Here is a 27636-nt window from a genome sequence, read left to right as displayed (position 1 = left end):
AAGACATAGGCGTGTGTTTCAGTTGTGTCTGGCACACGAGCGTGTGACTTGGTCGTATGGCCCTGGATCTAATTAATGTAAATTAAAATGTTCACATGGCCTAGCACATGGGCGTATGGCTTGGCCGTGTGACCCAAGTCAGTAACCACCCTAATTTAGACACGATCGTATGTCCCTAATTCAAATGTCCACACGGCCTGAAACACGGGCATGTCTCTTGACCGTGTGAGGCACACGGTTTGGTTACACAGGCATGTGTCCCTTGTACCTTGAAAAATTTTGAGATTTTGCAAAAAATTCTATGAGTTCCCAGTTTAGTCCCGACTTGTTTTAAATGCATATTTTGGGCCTCGAGGGCCCATTTAAGGGACAATATGATTGATTTCGAATATGAATTAACTATATTTGTTTTGTAAACTTCGGTAATGCTCTGTAACCCTATTCCGAAGATAGATATGGGTTAGGGGTGTTTCAAGAAGATTGAACAAGATTGTCATTCTACAAGATGGGGAAGGTTGTATTACGAAAGATGAGGTTGAGATGGAGGGTATTACTCGTAATTATTTCTAATCCCTTTTTAAGTCAAAGTGGATTGGAGATATAAATCATATTTTATCTAGGGTAAGAATGTATTTCTAATGAGGGAAATGGTTTTTTTTTTATAGAATAGTACTCAATGAAAGAAGTATTGGAGGTGTTGAATGGTATGGGTCCAACAAAGGCATCGGGGGATGATAGTTTTCCGACTATTTTCTATCAAAGGTGTTGGCATATTGTTGGGAAGGACATTACGTCTTTCTGCTTGGAGGTTCTTAATGAAGGTAAATCTCTAGTTCCATTAAATGTTACAAATATTATTTTCATTCCAAAAATTTCTTTCCCGATGAATCTAACGAATTTTAGGCTAATAAGTTTATGCACGATTTTTTATAAGGTGGTTGCTAATATGGTAGCTAACCAATTCCAAAGGGTGTTTGGGGATTGCATTGATAGGGCCTAAAGTGTCTTTATGCTAGGTAGATTTATATTAGGTAATGTTTTATTGGCTTATGAGATTTTACATTCTTTTCGACAAAAAAGGATGGGGAATAAGGGATTTATGGCACTCAAACTTGACATAAGCAAAGCTTATGATCAAGTGGAATGGGGTTTTCTGAAAATTATGATGGAACGAATGTGTTTTGCCTGTAGATGGGTGGAAACAATTATGAGATGTATTTCATCGGTTTCATATTCGATGGTTTTAAATGGGAAAGTAAAGGGAAAGTTTGAGCCGAGTAAGGGACTTCGACAAGGTGACCCTTTAAGCCCGTTTATTTTTTTTATTTGCAGTGAAGGATTATCTATGCTTATGAGACTGGCTTTAGACTAATGAGTAATTAAGAGAGGCAAGTTTAGTAGGAGGGGTCCATAGATAATACACCTTTTATTTGTGGATGATTGTGTGCTTTTTGGGTAAGCTACTGATATAAAGGCAAATTCACTGAAATGAATTTTGCAGGAGTATGAAGTATGTTTAGGGCAATACATTAATTATGATAAATTTGTCGTGTTATAGCCTGAACACTTCAGAAGAGTATCGGACTTGGGTTTCTAATTATTTGAGAGTTCAAAAATCAAATGAAATTAAAAGGTATTTGGGGCTTCCAAATATGGTGGGGCAAAAAAAGAGAGTTGCATTTCAAGCTTTAAAGCATCATGTCAAAAAAAAATTGATAATTGGAGTACATGACTTTTGTCGCAAGGTGGTAAGGAGGTTTACATTAAAGTGATATTAAAAGCTATCCTAGCGTATTCAATGTCTTGTTTTTTGTTATTAGAAGGTATAATAGCAAGGTTTTGGTGGCAAAAAAATCATGGCAGGAAAGGTATTCATTGGTGCCAATGGTCTAGTTTGTGTGAGCTTAAAGAGAATGGCGGTTTGGGATTTCGGGATTTCAATGTCTTGACTTCTTTTAATATTGCTTTGCTTGGTAAGCAGGGTTGGCGTATTATTACTAATCTGAACTTGTTATTAATCCACGTCCTAAAAGCTAAATACTTTTCGTGTTATGACTTTTTGCAAGCACGATTAGGTAATTTACCTTCTTTTACCTAACAAAGCATTTGGTCAACAAAGGGTCTGTTGCAAGATGGTCTTGGTTGTAGGGTTGGTATAGTAGACCGAATCTCTATTCGTGAGGATGCCTAGTTGGCATAGGCTGAAATTTTCAAAATACATGGTAAATTAGCAACAATAATATTGAAAATGTATATGATTTGATTGACCATTCTCAAAGGAAATGAAAGGTGGGTTTGATAAGGGATACTTTTAAGGATAATGTTGCGAACAAAATTCTAAGAATCCCTTTAGCCAAGTCAGAGCATGAGGATATGGTTGTATAGAGAGGCGAACCTTCAGGTGTTTTCTCGGTGAGAAGTGATTATAAGTTGCTCCTTGATGGTGGTTGTGATAATCAACTTACAGAATTACAAAATACCATGAAAGGATTTTACAAGAAGTTGTGGGGATTAAATTTAAATTCAAAACAACAAATCATAACTTGTAAAATTTCCTTGAATTTTTAACCTACACTAGCTAATCTCTATAACAAACAAATTGGAGTCAACACAGTTTGTCCAAAATGCGGAAGGGGTCCTGAAACTGTTGACCATGTTTTTAGGAGTTGTCCTGTCACAGTGGAAATGTGGAATGAGTTAAATCTTGGTTGGTTACTATCTCAACCACTACTAAATATAAGGGAGTGTCTAACCTGGGTTTTTCAGAGTGGTTCAGTTGATAATTGTAGGAGGATTTCATGTGCGATGTGGGTAACCTGGAATGAGAAAAACAAAACATTACATGAGGGTTCAAGAAATTCTGGTCAATGGGTAGCAAAAAGCATTGGAAAAACATATTAAGGATGTAGCACCCCAAACCCGGCCCAGACGTTATGACCGGATCTGACATGCCACATCGAAGCGTTCAAAACATTTTATATTGTTTATCCAGGAAAACTTACTTAGTGTTTTAAAAGATAATTTCATTATAGGTTAAAGTGAATGGAAGCTGTGCACCGGGTAGGAAACCGGAAAAGAGGTGGTGAGTCCATCGGACTGCTTAAGTACCAAGCTCCCTTCAGATCCAATCCTAGACATGCATACCGCCATTGCCACACCTTAACGTCATGGATATTTCTAGGAAACTGATTTGATTAAGTCATTTTTAGGAAAAGTGATTAATCTTGTAAAATACTTTCATTGCGGAAGCTTCGCTTGTTGTCGTGTTATTTTGAAATCAATTGTTGTTTTTGAAAACGCGCTCTAAAGCTATCCAATTTCAACAGTTAAATATAAGTAATACCTCTCTTAGTAATACATATTAAAACCATCAAAAATAATTAAGCGGCCTTATTACATTTAAAAACCCAAACCTCAACGTAAATAATAGGATGTCCAGTTCACCAGAAGAAAACCAAACTTTCAGAACGGGTGACCACTCCAAATTCCCTCACAGCTCCAAGCCCACTATGGTTGGGGATTTCCTGCATGGATAAAAATAAAATGGGTGAGTTTGGGGAAACTCAGTATGTAAGGAAAACCCATTCAAAGCCCAAGTCAGCTCAAGCCTATTGGGCCTAAACCCATTCAGTAATAATGGTCTTGGACCGAGCCCTTTTGATTATAATAAACGGGCCTTAACCCCTTATTCAGATAATGATATGGCCCATAGGCCCATTTCAAAATACATGCAACATCAATAAACACATGCAAGCCTATTTGGGAGACTACTCAACCCACCAACCACTACACTCCACTGCACCAGCCATACACTCCATGTGGGAATAGCTCAACCCACCCACCCAACACTCCACAGATTCTTGACCTTTTGCTTAGTTAACGATAAATTGAGGCAAAGCCTCCAAGACGTGGACAAGCCACTTTCAAGACTTCCTCCGCCAATATCCCAATCCCATGCATCGATAATAACAACATGGCATGCAAGTAAATAACAACAGTCAAACATGCATTTAGGTCAATTTAACCTTAGGGGTATTTCGATAATTTTGCACCTAGGGGTATAACAGTAATTTTCCATACATAGGGGTATTATAGTAATTTAGCTGCTTTTAGGGTTTTTCATGCATATTCTTACTTTTCACATACTAATGTAATCACGTCGAGGATTCTTACCGAATTGGGCCGTTGGCCCATCATTCCAATTTTGGCCCATTAAGCCCAAAAATATCGAGGCACGTAAATCATACACTTTGCGGTCCAAATTTTGCACTTACCAAAACATTAATCAATTTACCTCACGAGCCAGACACTCGCAAATCTACAAAATACCGATTTTTGGCATTTCGACTTTTCGACTTTTGCCGATCTAGACTAAGAAAGAGGGTGTTAGTTACACACATTTTTGACGATATCTTGACGAGATCCACACACTAAGCGCCTACAATTGGATTACTAACACGTTAATCTAACTATTCAAATCTGAACTACGTATTAACCCCTTACAATATTCGCCAACCACACCTACAGATCATAGTAAGCTTATAAGAAATCAATAAGCAACTCATTAACAAATTTTTGTCAATGTTTACCACATAATCATAATTTCACTGCAATTTGTCTTCACGAGCAACAGTCACTAAATCATTTATAACTGGACCTCCGAAACTCCAAATCAAGTGCCGTTAATTTTCCCTGAAAATAGACTCATATATCTTCTATCCATAAAATTTTCAGAATTTTTGGTTTGGCCAATCAATACCATATTTTTCTTAAAGTTTCCCATGTTTCACTGTTTGACTAATCTGACCACTCTTCATTACGAATCAAATTTCTCATTGTACAGAATTCAAAATATGTTCTCGTTATTTCATTTGAAACTAGACTCATTAAGATTTAATTACATAATTTATTCACCTTCTAACTCATCTCTCAAAATTTATGGTGATTTTCCAAAGTCACATTCTTCTTCTTTGTCCCAAGCGATTTATTACCAAATTCACTCTTCACACATAACTTGCATGCATGTTATTTAAACATGTATATCACCAATCAATCATCACATATCTATGATTTTACTTAAGTATAATCTCCATTTCATCATTTTAAAGCACAACATGTTAGCTGATTTTTCCTTTAGCATCTAAGGCACATGCATGTTCATTTGTTTGGCTCAACTTCACCTATCTTTCATTTTTCATCAAAAGAACATGAAACAACAACCATTTCCTTCATTTTAATTCATGACCAAATGCTCACAACACAACCAAAAACCAAAATATGCTTCAAGAGTTAAGGTAGAATCAAGAAGAACTCATGAACATCAAGATAGAAGCAAACTACCATGAACTTACCTTCAATTTTCTTCCCCAAGTGACCGAACATTCAAGAGCTTTCTCCTCTCCTTTCTCTTCTCTAACTTTAGGCTATGATGAACAAAGATGGACAAAACTTTGTTCTTTTCACCCCTTTTTCTTTTAATAAAATTTCATATTTCATCCATTTAATTCTTTAATACAAAAGACATGAAATGCCCATCATGGAACATTTACCTAAATCATTATCATGGAACATTTACCTAACCCATTATCATGGAATATTTACCTAATCCATTATCATGGAACATTTACCTAACCCATTATCAATTTGTACCATGAATTATGGATATCAAGTGCTCATATTGTCTACAACAACATGATGGCTGACCACTTCATGGAAAATGGGAGGTTTGTCATGCAAATCCTCCTATTTTGCACTCCTATTTATTTGGCCACTTCAATTTAGCCTATAGCATTTTCAAACATTTTCACATAGGTCCTATTTCATAATTTCACCCCCTTTTTCTTATGGAACAAAAATTAACTAAAATTGTCGGGTTCTATCTTAAGCTTGGGCCTTCTAGAGGCCCACTAATATAATTAAACCTATGCCAACATTCACAGAATTCCCGAAAATTGGGGCGTTACAAAGGAACTAGACGAAGTGGGAGAACGAATGCTTACCAGGAATCGCATGGGTCCAGAGTGGGTTCCTCCGAGAGACCCATTTGTTTGTATTAATTTTAATGTCGCTTACGATCCAAAAGAGTTCACATCGGGGTCAGAACTGGTTGCTAGAAACATTGAGGGGAGATTTTGGTCACCAAATCTACGCTGCTTGGGGGAGTAGTGTCTCCGTTTGTAGCAGAAGCTCTCGAGTGTGTTCAAGCTGTGGCTTTGGACAGAAGTATGGGCATTGACATGGTTGAAATAGAAGGGGATTTATTATCAGTTATCAAAAAAAGTAAAGCAAAAGAGTAAGTATAGATCTAAGATTGAGGTTTTAATTAGAGATATCCAGCAAATCAAAGGAGGGTTCAAAGAAATACATTTAAGATATCTACCCAGAACAGCAAACTGAATGGCTCATGCAATCGCAACTAAGGCCTTCTTTGGTTTACCAGTGAAGGCCAGTGTGGTCTTGATGAGGATAGTAAACTTAAATTTTGGTTCAACAAGACAGGTCTTGATGAAAACTTATTTCACCACATCGATATCTTTGAAAAGCAATTTGGAGGATTCAAATGTAGTGAAGGCCGATACAATTGTAGGTATTTTTTGAGACAAACATACCCATACTTTTATTTATTATTTTACCATTTTAGCCTTGAAACTTAAATTAATTTCTTCCCCAACAACAGTTGTTTTCAGATTTGGGAACGAAACAACCATTTTCTTTTTCATATTTGAGAAGTAAAACACTAATTTCTCCCCTTTTTTTTGCTTTGTTCTTGGTTGTGGCTACTTTTTGAAGGTATTTTCATTAATTTCTTGTTATCTCTAGTTCTGGCTTCTTTTACTCTTCTTTGTCACAGTTGTTATTATTATTACTATTATTTTTTAGAACGAAACAACTATTTTCTTTTGCTTTGTTCTTGGTTTAGCAGTGTTTTAACACTGATTTTTCCCCTCTTTTTGCTTTGTTCTTGGTTGTGGTGAGGTATTTTCATTAATTTCTTATTATCTCTAGTTCGCTTCTTCTACTCTTCTTTGTCACAGCTTGTTAGTCCTTTTGACTATTGATGTTAAAGCAGAGATTAATTGTCTAATGTTTTAGAAGTGCATTTGGTTAATTCTTTGTCTGCATTTGCTTTGAGAAATGTGAGGTTAAAAAAAACTTTTACCATTTCTGTTTTGTTATTATTGCACTCAAATTTAAAACCCGAACAACAAAAATGAGCTTAGTTGAATTTGGAGAATTGAAAAGAAAATAGACTTTGGCCTTGATGGGGTTGAGTTTTTGGAAGTATATACAAATAATTCTTTGTTTGTTTGCTAATAAATATGAGGAAAAGCAAGATGAACTTTTCCCATTTTTGTTTTCATTTTTGTTTTCTTTATATGAGCCTATTTTGATTTTCTTTGGCACTCAAATTTGAAGTCCTGAACACCAAAACTAAACTTAGTTGAATTTGGTTAATTGAAAAAATATATGGGAACTGAAAAAAAAAAAAACAAGTCCTTGTTGTGTTGATGGGATTGAGTTTTTAGAAGTACATTGGGATAAATTCTTTGTTTGTTTGCTATGAAAAGTGAGAAGAAAATGAACCTTACAATTATATAAATTCTTTGTTTGTTTGTTATGAAATGTGAGAAAAAAAAGTGAGCTTAGTTCAACATTCAATATTCTGTTCTTATGATTTGTGTCTTGCAGGTTGGAGGCTCTGAGGTACCTACTTCATTTGTTAGTGTAGAAGCAGGCAAGGTATGTATTTGAAATAGTGAAACTTGTTTAAAATCGTGTAACTGTGAGGAAAAATGTAAAATCTTACCTATAAGTTTGATGTCTGTGTTATCACCAACCAGTGTGGCCCATCTTTCTTAAATCCTGTGAAGTCTGAAGTAAACTCTGTTTTATGCTTATCAGCCTCCTGAAAATGAAAACATATCAACAATTTTAAGCGATTTCTGTAGAACAAAACAAAAGTCAATCCTATCAAGTAGTATCACCATTATTAAAGACATCTGATATTGTCATGCTTCAAAAATACTCTTGATAGGAGCCCACTCAACTATATTCGCTTCATGCACATGTAAATGCAGACAAATGAAAGTCATTACTCCGAAACAAAAGTCATTTCACATGCATAGTTCATGCTTTTCTAAGTTGATCATGCTAACTTTCATAAGCCGAAACACTAGTAAAAATCATTACTCCAGAACTTTCAATTCACATTTACAATCAGTAATCCAAATATACCACATCTAGAACAATTTATCAATTTAAATTATATTCAACAAGTACTATTAAAATTTTAAATCTGAAACTAAGAAGGAACAAAGATTTTTATTACAGAGAGATAAAAAAAAACCAAAAGAAAAAAGAGAAGAGAGTGGAAGGTCAAACTTTATCAATGGCATGGGTTCTTAAAAAATTATTTGATAACAAAGTAGCTTCTTTTTATTGGGAAATCTGGGTATTCTTTCTTAAGTTTGCTGAGAGAGAAAGAAATGGCAGTAAGTTTTTTTTTTTCTTTTAACTTTATTGTGTTTTGGTTTAGTTTACAGTACTTTTATGTTTGTTTCCCGAGAAAATTTCAAATAAGCTGAGAATTATAGAATTCATTTTATCAAAAACTCTTGTTCTTATTATTTATATCTAAATTTCTATCATAAAAACTCAAATTCCATAGCTTTCTAAACCATAGCAGATTATCAATTAGTCACTATAACAAAAATTATCAAGTGGGTTTTGAAGAGAATTAAGCAAGGAGTTCAAACTACTAAAATGTAACAAAATTAACTAGAAATTCACCTTGAATTTTGATCTCAAATTGCCGAAATTTCAAAGCTTTTCTTCTCCAACATTCGGCTCCCCAAAAGATGAATATGCAAGCACTAACATTTTTGTGTTTTGTTTTACCAATATTTGAGTTATTACTAATTTACTATTTTTGCCTTTCTAATTGATTTTAAACCGGCACATATAGCATGGACATATACGGCACTCATCAAATTAAAAGGGTTATTTGCCAATTAAGTACTTAAAATCAATCTTCACTAATAATTTCATCTTAACAATCTCCAAATTACCGTCTATGCTTTTGTCTAAGGTTAATTTACAACATAAGCACTCAAACTTATAAAACCAATCCAATTCGGCACTAAAATGAATGAATGCATGGCTTTCTAATTTTTATGCTTTATAATACTTACAATAATAATTATCTTACCAAAATAACCTTAAATAACATATAAAAAAAATCATGCATAATGCCATTTAAATTATTATTCTACCGTCCATTACAACTAAATGGTTTAATAACCATGCAAACACTTTAATTAATAAAACCAAATACAATTCGATCCTATTAAAATTGCCCTCAATATTTTCATAATTTGCAATCATATCCATTTTAATTAATTAAGCACACAAACCTTAAAATTTAAACACGAGTTACCTGTCAGTGTTAAGTGTTTTAAAAAGCACATGATGTACTCCTCTAGTAATTTCTTAGAATTATTGAGTTCTGACCTCTAAGGGCATTGCGAGTTCATCACTATATGATACACGAAGATGAAATGAAATGTTATGATTTTATTAAAAATATGAAAATTTAAATCTAATAATATTTGCAATTAATTTTATCAAATTAACCCTAAAACTTGAATTACATACTAAAAAGTTGGTACTTGCTACATTAAAAAAGTCAAACTTAGGTACCAAATGATATATTAAGTCTAAAATTTATTTCCAAAACAAGTTATGTAGTACAATTAGTCTTTGTTTAATTTTATGAAGCATATGATAATCAATTATCCTTTCTATATCCTCATAATTGTTTACTATGGATCTTTGAGAATTTTCTTTCTTGTTCATCTTATGGATTTCATCTTTTGTGATGTGTTATTCTTATTTTTTTTATGAAACTATATTATTATATCTAATTATATATTTATGGTTTTATGTCGGTTGACATTTAAAATCAAAATAATAATAGATGGTAAAGACACGAAAATTTGTGGAGGGAGATAGTACCTTAGCAACAAAAGTTGTTTGGGATGATGAGCTGACGTTGATATTTTGTGAGCTTTGCGTGAATGAAGTCAATGCTGGTAATAGACCAACAACTCATCTAAACTCAAAAGGATGGGAAAATGTCGTTGCTCTTTTTCAAGCAAAAACACAAAAAAATTATGGAAAACCTCAATTGAAAAACAAGTGGGATACATTAAAAAAGGAATGGAGGTTATGGAGGGAGTTGCTTAAGGAATCTCTGGTATTGGATGGTGTCCATCTAAAAGGCGATCGATGCTACCAAGAATGGTGGGCTGAAAAATATAGGTTAGTGTTAACTTTATCATTATTTTAATGCATAAAGTTTAGTGAAATTAATAATTTACAAATATAAATATCTGAGTATAACATTTAAACTTTTATGTAGGAAAATCCTGATTTTAAAGGATTTAAGAAGAAAGGAATTGAACCACGATTGAATGATTTAATGTGGCAAATGTTTGGTGGCATTGTAGCCACTGGAGAGAATGCATGGGCACCTTCGTCTGGTGTTCTTCCAAGTGAGGTTCCTATGGGAGATGATACACCTAATGAGGGATTTGGTGATTCAGATGAAAATAGTAATGAGAATGAAAGTATCCTTCCTAATGAGGTACCATCAAACCCTCCTCGTGAAACTCCTAATCGAAGAAAGGAAACACTTGGGGTTGTACACGGTAAAGGAAAAAAATCAAGTTCAAGTAGAAAATCATCAAGAGATTCATTGGCTACTCATATTGAGAAATTGTGTGAGAGTATGGCTAGTCCAAGGAAGCCAGTGAATGAAATTGTTTTTCCTCACTCTGAATATACTATTTCAAATGCAATGGATGCTTTGCGTTATAGAAGCCCAAATTGCTCGGGCCCGATTACATCAAAACCCAACCAAACCTCTAAACCCACTAAAACCCTTAACTCATGACCCATTTACATCTACCCAAACCCATTACAAAACCCAAATATTAAACCCAATTCAAAAGCCCATTAAGCCCCCCCCCAAAAAAAAAACCTAACCCCCAAAAAAAAAACCTAACCCCCAAAAAAACCAAGAAACCCTAGCCACTTAGCCACTTTTCCGCTTGCCCTATTTTTCCTCCCATTTTTAATATCCATTGTCTGCCACCATCACCTACAAAATAGAAAAAAGATAATAGAAAATCATGTAAAAGATGGCTATAAAAAGCCATTCAAAAATCATGTAAGGGGGGCAATTTTGGACCAATACAAAGAACTTATCTTCATTTTTGCATCAATAGTAGCAGATTAAAACCAAGAAAGAAAGTGGATAGCGTAGAATACAAACCAAAAATCTCAAAAATCGAAAGCTAAAAATACCTAAAGGTGATTTTATCTTCTTTATTATTTTACTCTTATTTTTATTTTATTTTTTTCCCTTTTTCGAATCTATTAATCTATATATATACATCATAATAAAAAAAATATAATAAAATATATATATACAAAACAAATATAAAAAAAAAATTTACCTTTTCCAGCCACCGCGTGCGGTGGTGGTCGGTAGCCGGCGACAGACGGCGGTGACAGTCGGCGATGATGTAAGCCCTCGATTCCCCTTCCCCTCCCTTCTCTCTTCCCTCTCTCTTCCTTTTTTCTTTCCCTCTCACCAAATGAATTTTTTTGGTTATTTTAGGCCTTATATAGCCCTCCAAAACGACGTCGTTTTGGGGGTTACACTTAAGCCCCAAAACGACGTCATCTTGACTTGGACCGGTTCGATCCAACCCGACCCGCCTAGGATCCGCCTTTTTTTTAAGGAAGGGCTAATTGCGCTTTTAGCCCTTCCGCTTTTTATTGTTTTGCAATTAAGTCATTATTCTTTTTTTTAATTTGGCCCCAAAATTTGTCGCCATTTTCAATTTAGTCCCCGCTGATGTGCTGAGTTTTGATGGGAAGGAATATTTGTTGTTTTGGCCCCCCACTATTTCCACGCATGTTCAATATAGTCCTTTCCTTTTATTTTTATTTCAATTTTTCCCTAAATATTTTGTTTTTAGTTCAATTTAATTTTTTTAGGTACTTTACTATTTAAATTAATTATTTTAGTATTATTATCATATTTTATTTACTTATGTAGTGTGTTAATAATTTTTATCATTTCTAATACGTATATATATTATATGTATTTTATATATATTATGTATATATTTTTAATGCCATTAGTTATATATTTCTTATACTATTCCATGTATGTATTTTATATCATCTTATGTATATATTCTCAAATACTATTATATAGACATATATATATATATATATTTTTTTAAAATACCATATTGTGTATATATTATTATTACAAATTATTACTATTGCTAGTATTATTATAACTATTATTATATTAGTGTATATTTTATGTACATATGTATATATATATATTTTTGTACATATCATTATTTTATATTATTGTTGTAAATTTTTATGTATATATTTTTATGTACCTTTCCTAATATTTTCTTTTATTATAGATATTATTATTATTACATACTTTTATTATATGCATATATATATATATATATATATATGTATTTTTTGTACATATTATTTTATATTATTATTGCCAAATATATCATTTTTCCTATTTTATTATTAGTACATGATTTGTTTTTATTTTTATTTTTTGTAAATATCATTGTTATTGTTATTCTAATATTCTAGTATTCCGTGTTAATATTTTTCATTAATGATATCATTTTTTTTGCGTCCTTTATCTATTTTTAATTTCTCACTTTAGGAATATTTTTTCTCATGTTTTTAATTAATTTCAAAAATAAGGCAATGTACCAATTTAATATTAAGCCATCGATTTCATCGCTATGTTGGGTGAAATTTGTCGGCTTGTGTTAAAAAACGGGACACCCTTTCTAATAAAAAAATCGAAAACTAAAAATTCTCATTTTTCAATTGGATCACGAGTAAATGTCAAATTGAATTCGTATTTTTGAAAATCAAGTCAACACATGTTTATGAGATACCAATTTTGGGCGTCGCGAGGGTGCTAATACCTTCCTCGCAGAATCGACTCTGAACCCCAATTTTTCTCGGGCTTTCACGTAGACCTAAATTTGGCCTTCTTTTTGTTTTAAAATAATTTTATTAGGTGTCCGATCACACCTAGAAAAAAGGATCGGTGGCGACTTCCTTTGTTAATAAAATCGAAAGTTAGCTTTCAAATGTTTAATAAATCGCCCCAATTAGCGACCAACCGAAAGAGAATTTTTTTTTTCGTCGCTACAGCTGGCGACTCCACTAGGGACTTCCATTTTTAAGAGTCGAGTTGAATTAAACGCGTGGTGTCAAAATTTTCAAATTTCCATGTTCAAATTAATATTTAATCATGATCCTTAAGTTTTGTTTTCGAAAAAATCATACATACGTATCTCCTAATTTGTTTTATCTTTCGTTTTAGTTTTGTAGTTTTAAAATAAATGAAAGGATTGCAAGTTTCTCCCACACACCGTGCACTTGCATTTTGCATAACATGAGCTCTCTACCCGAGCTCCGCCCCTGTTTAAGTGAAAGTAAACGCTATGCCTTCGTGAGTTAACTCGTCCCTCCGCACAGGCTAGTGAATACTTTCGGGTTACATATGACTTATGCTTTCGTGAGTTAACTTGTCCCTCCGCATAAGCATAAGTAAATGTAATCCCTCGAATTGAACTCGTGAGTCTGTGATGGGCTATGACCGAGGCTTCGTACTAATCTTAGCAGATGACAGTATAGACAATTCGAGTACCTATCTAGAACCAAAACTGCATATAATAAACCATACGAGCCACCTAACTAGAGCCATGCCGAACCTCCGTCCGTTTAGTAGTCACCAAAATAAGTGCACGGGAGGAACGCCTCTTGCCTTTTGCATTTTCACTTTCTATACAAAGGGATTGGGTGCATTTAATAAACTAGATTTGGGTAGTTTGATTCGTTAAATTTTCCATATTTTTTACATGCGTATTTAATTACTAATCAAGGTTGTTTGTCTTTGCCGTATTGTTTTCATCATGCATTATAGGCATCATATTAGAAAGGTGTTGACTAAAGATCAGTTTCCAAAAAATGGGTTTCTAATGGAAGAGTCAATTATACAAACAACCGAGAAAAATGTCGTAGTCCGAGATTCGTCTTTAAAAATTCAGAAAGAAAAAGGGGATAGTCTACGGGAGGGATGTATTGCCAAGTTGCCAGAGCACGTAACTGTAAATGTTCGCCAGAATAACCTTGAAGATTTGGTTCGGGTTTGGAATCAGTGGGACTCAGATGCTAGAGGTATCTTCACCGAGAGATATGGAGACATAGCCAACTTGATTGCTGTCAGCGTAGACGAACAATTGATCCAAAGCCATGGTCAGATTTTGGGATCCGGCTTACACATGTTTTATCTTCAACCAAGAAGATATGACTCGACTATAGAGGTATCTTTGCTTTGCTTTTCGTGTCGATAATGTACAACCCTATAAGATATATGTGAAAGAGCCTAAGCCAATGACCTTCAAGAAAAAGTTAGTGAGATTGACAGACATGACTGACGCGTGGGCCGAAAAACATATAAAGAAAAAGAATGAAACCATTTGCATTCCATGGTCTTCCCTACGAGACTTGATTCTGAACCATCCCGACATGTTGAAAAGGGTAAATTTGTTCGCTCTGGCCATTTACGGGTTGATCATCTTCCCGAAGGTCCTTGGACACATAGAAGTTGCAGTGGTAGATTTCTTCGAAAGATTAAAATAAGGAATCAACCCCGTCCCAACTATCCTGGCCGAAACCTTCAGATCGTTAAGTAGCTGTAGGAAGAAAGGGGAAGGTCGTTTTATCGGATGCGTGCAGTTACTCAATGTTTGGATTCTAAGCCACTTCTGGAAAGTAGAGCGCACACCGTTCCATATGTTTTCTAAAACATTCTCCCCGTTAAAAGCTTATCTCAAGAAGGAATGGCCGAATGAGGTCCTTTGAGCGACTTGGGTCTCGATCTTTCGAATCTTCGTGCGATGGCGTAACTTGGAGAGCCCCGTGGATACGCCCGTCAGTTCTGCTATACAAGGTCAGAGATCAAGATTGGGTGCCATTACTCGGGTTATGGGGAGGAGTTGGATATACTCCGTTAATGGTCCAAAGGCAATTTTCCTCACGACAATTCGTACCCGCCACCGGAGGATTAGCACAATCAGAGTTTGCTTTTGCGGGTGAAGGATATATGAAGAGGGTCCGAGATACTGCAAAGTCTTGGAAGAGAATTCATCACATGGAATTAGCTCTATATGCTGATACCCTCACCCAAGATTACGACATATGGAGAAAGCAACGGGTGAACACCCAGTAAATCTCGTCGACAAATTACACCGTCCAGAATCCTTTATCGACAGAAGTGCCATCCGAGCTAGAAATAGCAAGACAGGAATTTGAGCACGAAAAGGTCAAAATGTTGCGGGACATTAGTATTCTTCAAGAAGAAAATTACCAGTTGAAGATCGACGTCCAGATCGAAAGATCCAGAACCGAGAAAGTGCAAAAAGAAGTTGAAGTCGTGAGAAATGACTTAAGAGACCTCCATCTGGAAAATAAAAAGTTAAGAGGCACAATAAAAAAAGTGGGTTGGGCAAGTCGTCGGCAGAATGAAAAGAGGAGATAAGCAACATTAAAGGAGGGATGGAATTTTGGAAAGGAAAAGCAAAGAAAGAGGAAGAAAAGGCTGCGCGGGCTATGATAGAATTGAGGAAGAAGAACGCCGAATATGAAGTTGTGTCTGCCGAGGTGATGACTAGTCGATCTAAACGTCAAGAACTAAAAGAAAGGATACGAGAGTTAGAAGATATGCTGCAAGATCGTCAACAACAGTTAGATACTCTCTTGAAGGCTTTGGAAGAAAAAGATAGAGACGTTCGTGCTTACGAAGAGGGCCTCCAGGAAAAAGAAAGGCAACTTAGCTATTTGATCATTGAAGGTCGTGGGGTAGCCATGCACGTGGTACAATTATCGGAAGAAGCTGAAAATCTCAGTTGCCAATTCCCACCAAGCCAAAGATCGAGCATATCGGAATTCTTAGAGCGAGTAAAGAAATATGGCGATATAGCTAGAAAGTTTGTGTAATAGCTGAATCAAAAATGGCAAAATGTTTTGTAATGAACTCTTTTGATGAACGAAATGCCTAAATAGGGGCTATCTTGAAATCAACACCAATTCCTTACATGTCATTCATGACTAACATTCATTTAGCATTCAAGCATTCATGCATTTATTCATTCATTCATGGCATATCCCGTACGCATTTGCTGAGGTTAAAACGTATAATTCGCAGTTGCAATACTTCAAATCTGGAACCACGCCACTCGTATAGAACGCATCGACAAACTAGAACAATGGAGGCTGAATTCAATGAAAGGATTGAAAGAATGGAAAGAATCCAAAAGGAATTACAAGAGCAGTTGGCTAGGTCACAACAAGAGACGAGAGACTTGATGGTGAGATCACGAGAAGAATCGCTTGAACAGAAGGATCAAATGGCCAAGATGATGGAGATGATGTCAGCTTTAGTTAAAGGAAAGGGACCCATGCAGAGCCCTGACATTGAGAAATCTCGATCAAGATTTAATTACAATCAAGACCCGCTCTATCCCCCCGGATTCACTCCACCACACGCCCGCGTAACACAAAGAGGGTACACCCAAGGAGAACCCACAGACCCAGAGTAACGGCCGGTGCCACATACTCATTTAGGGCAAGGAATATTCATATCAAATTTTGGGGCTAATCCTGCCAATCCAATTGTTCCAGATTTGGACGATCTAGCGGAAATAGCCAGATTGAGAACGGGCGATCATGAGGCTCAAGAGAAGTGTAGGAGCTTAGAGGAAAGACTCAAAGCAATATAGGGTACTGAAGCCTTCTCTGTACTAAGTGCCAAAGAGCTCAGTTTGGTACCCGATCTAGTTCTGCCTCCAAAGTTCAAGGTGCCTGATTTCGAAAAATACGATGGCACGAGATGTCCAAAGGCGCATCTTGTCATGTTTTGTCGAAAAATGACTGGTTACGTGAATGAAGACCGGCTACTCATACATTGTTTTTAGGATAGTCTAGTAGGATCGACTTTTCGGTGGTACAACCAGCTTAGTAGGGAAAGGATCCGATCTTGGAAGGACTTGGCATCAGCATTCTGTGAGCAATACAAGCATGTATCGGATATGGTGCGGGCCAGGATGACTTTGCAAATGATGGAGAAAAAGCCATCGAAACTTTTAGGCGATATCTTGTGAGAGATGGAGGGATGTCCTAGCCCAAGTGGAACCCCCATTAACAAAAACGGAGATAACCGTCCTTTTGATCAACACTTTGAAAGCACCGTTTTATGACAAACTAGTGGGAAGTGCCACGAAAGATTTTGCGGATATTATAATATCCGGTGAGCTTATAGAGAATGCCGTCAAGAGCGGTAGAATGGAAGGTCAAGAAAGTTTAAGAAGGGCAACGCCCATGAAGAAGAAAGAACCAGAAGCCTACATGGTGGGAATGGGAAGCCGTTATGCCCCTAACCCATATCCAAACCAACCCCGACCTCGAAATTATCCACCTCCGAATTTCTATTACCCTCCTCAAACCCCTTACTACCAAACACCGCCTTCTTACTCTTCTTACCCCGTTTACGCCACAAGTAACTCGAGACCAACCGCCACATTCCCACAAAATACAATACCCGCCCAAGGTCAACCCAAAAGCGAGCAGAGGCCAACAAAACCCAATTCCAGGAGACTACAATTTACCCCTATTCCTGTGTCATATGGGGAACTGTACCCAAAACTTTTGGAGAAGCAATTGATATCCCCGCATTATATGGCACCCTTGAGGCCCCCATACCCGAAATGGTACGACCCAAACGCTAGTTGTGAATACCATGCGGGAAACTAGGGACATTCCACAGAAAATTACCTAGCCTTTAAGAGGAGAGTTCAAGGACTAATTGATGCGGGTATCCTACGATTCGATAATGCCAGTAATGCAACTGGGAACCCGTTCCCTTACCATACTGAAGGGAATGTAAGCACAGTGGGGAAAGAAGATGAATGGCAAGTCAGAAGATGTGTTTCAGAAATAAGGACGCCTTTGCAGAAAATCTGAGAGGCACTGGTCAAGAATAGATTGCTCTATCGCCCCGACGATAATCTCAGAAAAGAATGTTAATTTTTTTGTTATTTTCATGGAATTGTAGGACACAACATTTAATCACGTGAGGAATTTAAAAGGTTACTGCAAGACCGGATAGATAATAAGGAGATTGAGATCATTAATGAAGGAGAGGCCAATGAGAAAGAAGTATGTGCCTCCGAAAATCAATCGTCAGGTTGTCCGTATAACGCCGATCGACCATTCGTAATTTATTACGATACAAGGAAGGAACCGGTGAAACCAAAAGTGATAATTGAAGTACCGTCTCCTTTCCCTTACAAGGACAATAAAGCAGTACCATGGAAATATGACGTTAATATCGTCACACCTGAAGATGAAAAACCCAAAGCCATGACTGGAAGCGTCGGGGAAGTAGGTCATTTCACTCGTAGTGGAAGATGTTATTCGAAGGAGATAAAGAAGAAAATTGACTTGAAATAGAAAGGAAAAGCATCGATGCACGTGACCGAAGATGAGTATGAAACTGTGCCTGAACAAGAAGCTAAAAAGTATGTGGACGAGGAGGAAGCACAGGAATTCTTAAAATTTATCAAGCACAGTGAGTACAACGTGGTAGAACAATTGAGTAAGCAGCCAGCGCGAATCTCGGTATTATCTCTACTGTTGAATTCAGAACCACACCGGAACGCTCTGCTGAAAGTGTTAAATCAAGCTTATGTGGCAAACAATGTATCCGTTGAAAAACTGGATAGATGGATGAACAACTTGAATGCGGATAATTTTATTTCTTTTAGTGACGATGAAATACCGCCCAATGGTACAGGCTCAGTGAAAGCATTGCATATCACAACCCGTTGTAAGGGCTATATAATACCGAACGTGCTCATCGATAATGGATCGGCACTCAATGTCATGCTTTTGGCCACACTTTTCAAGATTCCGATAGATTTATCCTATCTAAGGCCCTGCCATTCTACAGTAAGGGCATTTGATGGAACAAGACGAGAAGTTATGGGAAAAATCGAGATCCCTCTAGAAGTGGGTCCCTACATATACGATGTTGAGTTTCAAGTCATGGACATCACACCATCATATAATTGTCTCTTTGGAAGATCTTGGATCCATTCTGTTGGAGTAGTCCCATCATCCCTCCATCAAAAGGTGAAATTTATCATGGATGGTTGTTTGGTCCTTTGTCGAGGAGAAGAAGACATTGTCGCATCTATCTCTGCTGATGCGCCATACCTTGAAGTAAGTAAAGACGCAGTAGAATGTTCCTTCCGATCTCTTGAATTTGTCAATGCCACATTCGTCACTGAGGGAAATAGAATTCTCGCGCCAAAATTGTCAAGAAATACCAGGATGGGTGTCAAACTGACTGTAGGAAGGGGAGCTCGAGCGAGAAAAGGTTTAGGGAGATATTTGCAAGGAATAGTTAGGGCTCTAAAGCCAGTGTACCACAAGGCCCGATATGGTTTGGGTTTTCGGCCGGACATGCGTCAAAGAAGAAGACAGTGGAAGAAAGATCAGGAAAGAAGGATCGCGAGAACCTTAGGCCGAGAACCAGATTGGGAGCCTATGGAATTCCCTCTTTTGTTAAGAACATTTACGTCTGCGGGAATGATACACCCGAGGCAGGATAATGCACAAGGCACAATGTTAATGATCGAAAAGGGTTTTCAGAACATCAGTATAAATGTCATTGACAAAGGAGCTGACACAAGTAAAGATGTCTCAAGGATAAGCCTTTGTCTCTCGGGTTTTATGTTGAACAATTGGACTACCGAGGACCTTCTTGTAGTTTATAAGTCTTCAGAGTAATGCTCAAACATTAACATTCTATTGTGTCCTTAGATATAATAGAATTCTTTTGTAAGAGCTTACATTCGCTCTTTATCATGAATATCAATGAAGATACATTTTGTCATGATCTTTCGCATTACCACTAATTTCATAATCATTTTCTCATTTTATAGCCTATCCTTACATTTGCCTCATGCCATGCCATAACATTTCGTTTGGATGCCCCTCTATAGTTTCCTTTTCCATTCAACTTTCAGGTGCTCAGATGTCAACAGCATGAACAAACCCGTTATGAGTCCTGAAATCGATTTTGAGAAGATTGTTTGTTTAGGAGAATTCGAAGCCGAAGAAAATGCTGAAGACTATGTCTCGTCTCCTGACTTGCTAAGAATGGTGGAACAAGAGGATAAACAGATTTTGCCTCATCAAGAATCTGTTGAAACAATAAATCTGAGAACTGAAGAAAGGAAGCAAGAAGTAAAGATTGGGACTTCTATTTCGGGGGGCACCAGGCATAATTTGATTGCTTTGCTCCACGAGTACAAAGATGTATTCGTATGGTCATATCAGGACATGCCAGGATTGGATGAAGATGTAGCGGTCCATAAGCTCCCATTAAAGCCAGAATGCAAGCCCATTCAACAAAAGCTAAGACGGATGAGGCTTGAGATGTTGTTGAAGATAAAAGAGAAAGTCAAGAAGCAATTTGATGCTGGGTTCCTACAAGCCTCCAAATATCCAGAATGGGTGGCTAACATAGTCCCGGTGCCAAAGAAAGACGGTAAAGTACGAATATGCATGGATTATCGTGACCTGAATTGAGCAAGTCCTAAAGATAATTTTCCCTTACCACACATTGATACGTTGGTGGATAACACATCAAAACATTCATTGTTTTCTTTCATGGATGGATTCTCGGGGTATAATCAGATCAAGATGGCCCCTGAGGATATGGAAAAAACTACCTTCATAACAATGTGGGAAATATTCTACTACAAGGTGATGCCAAAGAATGCTGGGGCAACATATTAGAGGGCCATGGTGACGTTATTCCATGACATGTTGCATAAAGAAGTAGAGGTCTACATCGATGATATGATTGCTAAATCCCGAGGAGAAGAAGAGCATGTAGTGAACCTGAAGAAATTGTTCGACAGACAGAGAAAGTTCCAGCTAAAGCTCAATCCAGCCAAATGTACGTTTGGGGCTACCTCTGGAAAATTGCTGGGCTTCATTGTCAGTGAAAGAGGTATCGAGGTTGATCCAGATAAAATAAAAGCTATTCAAGAGTTACCACCTCCGCGCACGCCAAAGGAAGTCAAAGGATTTTTAGGGAGGTTAAACTACATCGCCCGATTCATCGCTCAACTTACTAACCAATGCGACCCAATCTTTCGGCTTCTTCGAAAACATAACCCTGGAGAATGGAATGAGGAATGTCAGGTGGCCTTTAATAAGATAAAACAATATTTATCTAGTCCTCCAGTGCTAGTACCGCCAACTCCGGGAAGACCATTGATATTGTATTTGACTGTGTTCGAAAATTCAATGGGTTGTGTACTGGGGCAACATGACGAGTCAGGAAAGAAAGAAAAAGCGATCTACTACCTCAGTAAAAAGTTCACCGAATATGAGCCAAAGTATTCATCCATTGAAAAATACTGTTGCGCTTTGGTTTGGGTAGCTCAGAGACTCAGGCAATATATGTTGTATCATACAACATGGTTAATTTCAAAGCTGGACCCAGTAAAGTACATGATGGAATTACCTGCACTCTCAGGAAGAATGACACGATGGTAGATTTTACTATCAGAGTACGACATCGTCTATGTGAGTCAAAAGTCAATAAAAGGAAGCGCAATAGCTGACTTCTTAGCAACTCGAACAACGGAGGATTACGAGCCACTAAGATTTAATTTCCCAGATGAAGACTTGATGTGCATTACAGAAAAAGAATGCGAGTCACCAAAAGAGAAGTCATGGAAGATGAGCTTTGATGGTGCATCGAACGCATCGGGGCATGGGATTGGAGCAGTCTTAGTATCACTAGAAGGGAACCATTACCCACTCACTGCCAAGTTGAACTTCTTCTGTACTAATAACATAGCGGAATATGAGGCATGCATCATGGGACTTCATGCAGCTATTGAACTAAACGTCAAAACTTTAGAGGTATACAGAGACTCAGCCTTGGTGATTTACCAAATCTGTGGAGATTGGGAAGTGAGAGACTCGAAATTGGTTAAATACAGAGATTTAGTGGCAGAGTTGATTAAAGAATTTGAAGAAATAACTTTTAATTACCTCCACGAGAAGAAAACCAATTGCACGATGCCCAGCCACTTTGGCTTCAATGTTCAAAGCAAGCAGAGAAAGCGAAATAATGCCTCTTCAAATGAGCATACATGAAGTCCCGCACATTGTTTCACATTGAAAAAGAGATAGATGGGATGCCATGGTTCCATGATGTCTTAGAATATATCAAGAATCAAATGTATCCCGAACAAGCAAACGAGAACGACAAAAGAACAATCAGAATAATGGCAGCGGGATTCGTTCTTGATGGGGACATCCTGTACAAAAGAGGAAAAGATCAGGTGCTCTTGAGATGAGTAGATGCTGTTGAAGCTAGAAAAATACTTAAAGATGTCCACGAGGGAATTTGCAGGACACATGCCAATGGTTTCACTATAGCCAGGAAGATTATGAGACTCAGATATTACTGGCTGACGATGGAAAGCGACTGTATTAATTTCGCACGAAAATGCCACAAATGTCAAATTTACGGTGATAAATTCATGTAGCCCCTTTGCCCCTTCACGTCATGACTTCTCCGTGGCCTTTTTCTATGTGGGGCATGGATGTTATAAGGCCAATTTCCCCAAAAGCTTCTAATGGACACCGATTCATTTTTGTGGTTATTGATTACTTCACGAAATGGATAGAACCCGCATCGTTTGCCAATGTGACGAGGACTGCGGTTTGCAGGTTTTTGAAAAAGAAAATCATTTGTCGATATGGTTTTCCTGAAAGAATCATTTCCGATAACGCCTTGAATTTGAACAACAAGATGATGAAAGAAGTGTGTGAGCAATTCCAAATAAAGCATCATAACTCCTCGCCCTATCGCCCAAAGATGAATGGAGCTGTTGAAGCGGCCAACAAGAATATTAAGAAGATTATTGGGAAAATGGTGAGACATATAAAGGCGGCACGAAGCTACCATTTGCTTTGTATGCATATCGCACATCTGTACGGACATCTCTGAGGGCAACTCCTTTCTCTCGGTCTATGGAATGGAAGGTGTGCTACCTATCGAAGTTGAGATCCCCTCTCTACGAGTCTTAATGGAGTCGAAATTAGAGGAAGCAGAATGGGTTCGAGCTCGACATGACCAGTTAAACCTCATCGAAGAAAAACGTCTAAAGGCAATTTTTCATGGACAGATGTACCCAAAAAGAATGATCGCGGCCCATGACAAGAAGGTACGGCCAAGAAAATTCCACGAAGGAGAACTCGTGCTGAGAAAGATTCTCCCAATACAAAAAGACTTCCGAAGAAAATGGGCGCCAAATTGGGAAGGTCCATACGTCGTAAAGAAGACATTCTCGGGCGGAGCTTTGATTCTCACCGAGATGGATGGGAAGGAGTTACCTAATCTAGTGAATCCAGATGCTGTGAAGAAATATTATACCTAAAAAAAAGGGGGGGGATCAAGGTGAAAACCCAAAAAGGGCATCTTGATTAACACAAAAGATTAGGATGAAAACCTGAAAGGGCATTCTAATGAAGCAAACCCGGGCTTAAAGAGCAAGGCGGTTGAACGGTGGGTTAAACAGCGAAACTACAGAATTTGAAGCATTTTTCAGTAGCTCAAAATCTTCTACGCAAGAAGCCATGCTAGAAAAGATTCTTGATAAGAAACGTGGAAGAGTTCGTGTGTTGAATATCTAGAGCATCTGTATCCATTGAATGCGATCCATTTTCTCTTTATGACACTTTCTCATTATCATTGGTTAATTTTCTTTGTTTGCCACGTTTGAAATAAATAAATGTGAGGTATCCCTTTGTCCCTACCTGACCATTTTCATGCATCTCATTATGTCGTTTATTTTCATGATAAACAAAAAAAATGTTAAGCATTACCTGGATAAGAACTTGATAAGTACAAGAGCCTCAACGCAAGGACAAAGTTCAACCAGGGGCAAAAGAGTGATATCTGAGAAATGTAGATTACTCATGAAGCTTGAGGATGGGTACAAGGCCTAAATAGAAAGTCAAGAGTCAAAGAAATGAATACAAATCATCAAAAATCATGACGAAAGAGGACATATGACAAACAAGCCCAAGGCGCATAGTATAATCATGTAGGCATAAAGGAATTTAAGACCAAAATGTGCATATCATGATAACATCATGCATGACATATACAGGTATTCCAGTAGAGCAAGAGGATGTGATGATAGCAGTACTGAATCAAAGGAAAAGACATCTGGGTTCCACCAATTGACATCTTTTGGTATTTTGATGTTTTTATTTTTGTTTCAAAAAAATCAACTCATATTGCGAGAGGTGAGTTGAGCCTCAAGACACATTGAGGTATTTTCAATTTCTGCTTTTCAAAAAATCAACTCATATTGCGAGAAATGAGTTGAGCCTCAAGACACGTTGAGGTATTTTCAATTTCTGTTCAATTTATGTTTTTCAAAAATCAACTCATATTGCGAGAGGTGAGTTGAGCATCAGGACACGCTGAGGTATTTTCAATTTTAGTTTTTCAAAAATCAACTCATATTGCGAGAGGTGAGTTGAGCCTCGAGAACAAGGCGAGGTATTGTCAATTTTGTGTTTCAACCTATTTTCAAAATCAACTCATATTACGAGAAATGAGTTGAGCCTCGGGACACTGTTGAGGTAATTTCAATTCTGTTTGTCAAAATCAACTCATATTGCGAGAGGTGAGTTGAGCCTCAAACACGTTGAGGTAATTTCAATTTCTGCTTTTCAATTTTTTTTAAAAAATCAACTCATATTGCGAGAGGTGAGTTGAGCCTCGAGACTGTTGAGGTAATTTCAATTTCATTTTCAAAATCAACTCATATTGCGAGAGGTGAGTTGAGCCTCGGGACACTGTTGAGGTAATTTCAATTTCATTTTCAAAATTCAACTCATATTGCGAGAAATGAATTGAGCCTCAAGACACGTTGAGGTATTTTCAATTTCTGTTTTCAAAAAATCAACTTATATTGCGAGAGGTGAGTTGAGCCTCGGTTCACATCTTTGAGGTATTTTCAATTTCATCTTTCAAAAAATCAACTTATATTGCGAGAGGTGAGTTGAGCTTGGATCACCTGCTTGTGGTATTTTTCAATTTATATTGCGAAAGGTGAGTTGAGCTTTTTAATTTTTGCGAGAGGTGAGTTGAGCCTCGAGTCACATGTCGAGTATTTTCAAAATCGCTTTTCAAGATAAGTTTCAAAATCAACTCATATTGCGAGAGGTGAGTTGAGCCTTGGCTCACATTGAGCTATTTTCAATTTCTATTTTTAATGTCTGTTTTAGAGAGTCAATTCATATTGCGAAAAATGAGTTGAGCTCAGGATCACATGCCGAGTAGAGAATAAAGATTGAAGCTGATTGAAGACGTCAGATTCTGTCTCCTTAAAGTTGCAGGGAGTTGATCGAGGGCATCAGATCTTGCCTTTCTGAAGTCGCAGAAGAAAAGACCACAAACCTTATCTCACTGAAGCGATAGAAGAACAGTTGAAGTTGTAGATCTCACCTTTACGAAGTTACGATGAAGTAGATCGAAGCCATAAATTTCATATCCTTGAAGTTACATTGGAATAGATTGAAGCTACAAGGCGTATATCATAAGATGCAGTGGAGTGAACCAAAGCTACAAGATGCGGTGGACTAAAAAGGGACTAACTAAACAAGAAGAGTTCCAAAGCAAGTCAAGACCTAGCAAGACCAGGCAAATTTGGTCTTCCTTGAAAGCCTTTGTTCTATTCCCGTTGCACGACAATGAGCAAAGAGGGGCAGCTGTAGAAGCCCAAATTGTCCGGGCCCGATTACGTCAAAACCCAACCAAACCTCTAAACCCATTAAAACCCTTAACCCATGACCCATTTACATCTACCCCAACCCATTGCAAAACCCAAATATTAAACCCAATTCAAAAGCCCATTAAGCCCCCCCCAAAAAAAAAACCTAACCTCCAAAAAAACTAAGAAACCCTAGCCACCTAGCCACTTTCCCACTTGCCCCATTTTTCCTCCCATTTTTGATATCCATTGTCTGCCACCATCACCTACAAAATAGAAAAAAGATAATAGAAAATCATGTAAAAGAGGCTATAAAAAGCCATTCAAAAATCATTTAAGGGGGGGAGGAATTTTGGATCAATACAAAGAAGTTATCTTCATTTTTGCATCAATATTAGCAGATTAAAACCAAGAAAGAAAGTGGATAGCGTAGAATACAAACCAAAAATCTCAGAAATCGAAAGCTAAAAAATACCTAAAGGTGATTTTATCTTCTTTATTATTTTACTCTTATTTTTATTTTTATTTTATTTTTTTCCCTTTTTCGAATCTATTAATCTATATATATACATCATAATAAAAAATATAATAAAATATATATATACAAAACAAATATAAAAAAAAAATATTTACCTTTTACGCCCATAAAGTGCGATGGCAAGACACTGCAGCGATGGATGATGACGAAATGATCGGTGGTGCCAAACCTGGCCAATTCTCTCTCTTCCCTCTCTCTTTTTTTTTCTTTCCTCTCACCAAATGAATTTTTTGGTTATTTTAGGCCTTATATAGCCCTCCAAAGCAGCGTCGTTTTGGGGCTACCTATAAGCCCCAAAACGACGTCGTTTGACTTGGACCGATTCGACCCGACGACCGCCTAGGATCCGTTTTTTAAGGAAGGGCTAATTGCGCTTTTAGCCCTTCCGCTTTTATTGTTTTGCAATTAAGTCATTATTCGTTTTTTAATTTGGCCTGAAATTTGTCGCGATTTTCAATTTAGTCCCCTTGATGTCTTTGAGTTTTGATGGGAAGGAATATTTGTTGTTTTGGCCCCCACTATTTCGCGCATGTTCAATATAGTCCTTTCCTTTTATTTTTATTTCAATTTTGCCCTAAATATTTTGTTTTAGTTCAATTTAATTCTTTTTAGTTACTTTACTATTTAAATTAATTATTTTAGTATTATTATCATATTTTATTTACTTATGTAGTGTGTTAATAATTTTTATCATTTCTAATAGGTATATATATATATTATATGTATTTTATATATATTATGTATATATTTTTAATGCCATTAGTCATATATTTCTTATACTATTCCATGTATGTATTTTATATCATCTTATGTATATATTCTCAAATACTATTATATAGACATATATATATATATATATTTTTAAAATACCATATTGTGTATATATTATTATTACAAATTATTACTATTGCTAGTATTATTATAACTATTATTATATTAGTGTATATTTTATGTACATATGTATATATATATATTTTTGTACATATCATTATTTTATATTATTGTTGTAAATTTTTATGTATATATTTTTATGTACCTTTCCTAATATTTTCTTTTATTATAGATATTATTATTATTACATAC

At 36.6% G+C, this 27636-nt stretch overlaps 1 protein-coding gene and 1 long non-coding RNA gene across 4 annotated transcripts; one reads left to right on the top strand and one right to left on the bottom strand.

Moving 5' to 3' along the window:
- Window positions 1-2404: 2404 nt before the first annotated feature.
- On the bottom strand, window positions 2405-8928 carry LOC108487508 (uncharacterized). Of its 3 annotated transcripts, none has more exons than XR_001871666.2 (6): window positions 8791-8928; window positions 7808-7906; window positions 6000-6210; window positions 3414-3524; window positions 2754-2816; window positions 2405-2671 (listed from the first exon to the last, which is right to left on the bottom strand). It is a non-coding gene; the product is annotated as an uncharacterized LOC108487508 (long non-coding RNA). The 3 variants fall into 3 exon arrangements; XR_008285987.1 differs by having other exon boundaries at window positions 6000-6204; XR_008285988.1 differs by lacking the exon at window positions 6000-6210.
- A 1048-nt stretch (window positions 8929-9976) lies between these two features.
- On the top strand, window positions 9977-14489 carry LOC128295440 (uncharacterized). The gene is made up of 3 exons (XM_053031019.1): window positions 9977-10255; window positions 10421-10810; window positions 14295-14489. Exons 1-3 carry the CDS (start codon window positions 9977-9979, stop codon window positions 14487-14489), a joined length of 864 nt encoding a protein of 287 aa, XP_052886979.1.
- The last annotated feature ends 13147 nt before the right edge of the window (window positions 14490-27636 follow it).

This window comes from Gossypium arboreum, chromosome 7 (genome assembly GCF_025698485.1).
Source record: "Gossypium arboreum isolate Shixiya-1 chromosome 7, ASM2569848v2, whole genome shotgun sequence".
Taxonomy (NCBI): Eukaryota; Viridiplantae; Streptophyta; class Magnoliopsida; order Malvales; family Malvaceae; genus Gossypium; species Gossypium arboreum.
This window is presented reverse-complemented; position numbering and strand designations above follow the sequence as displayed.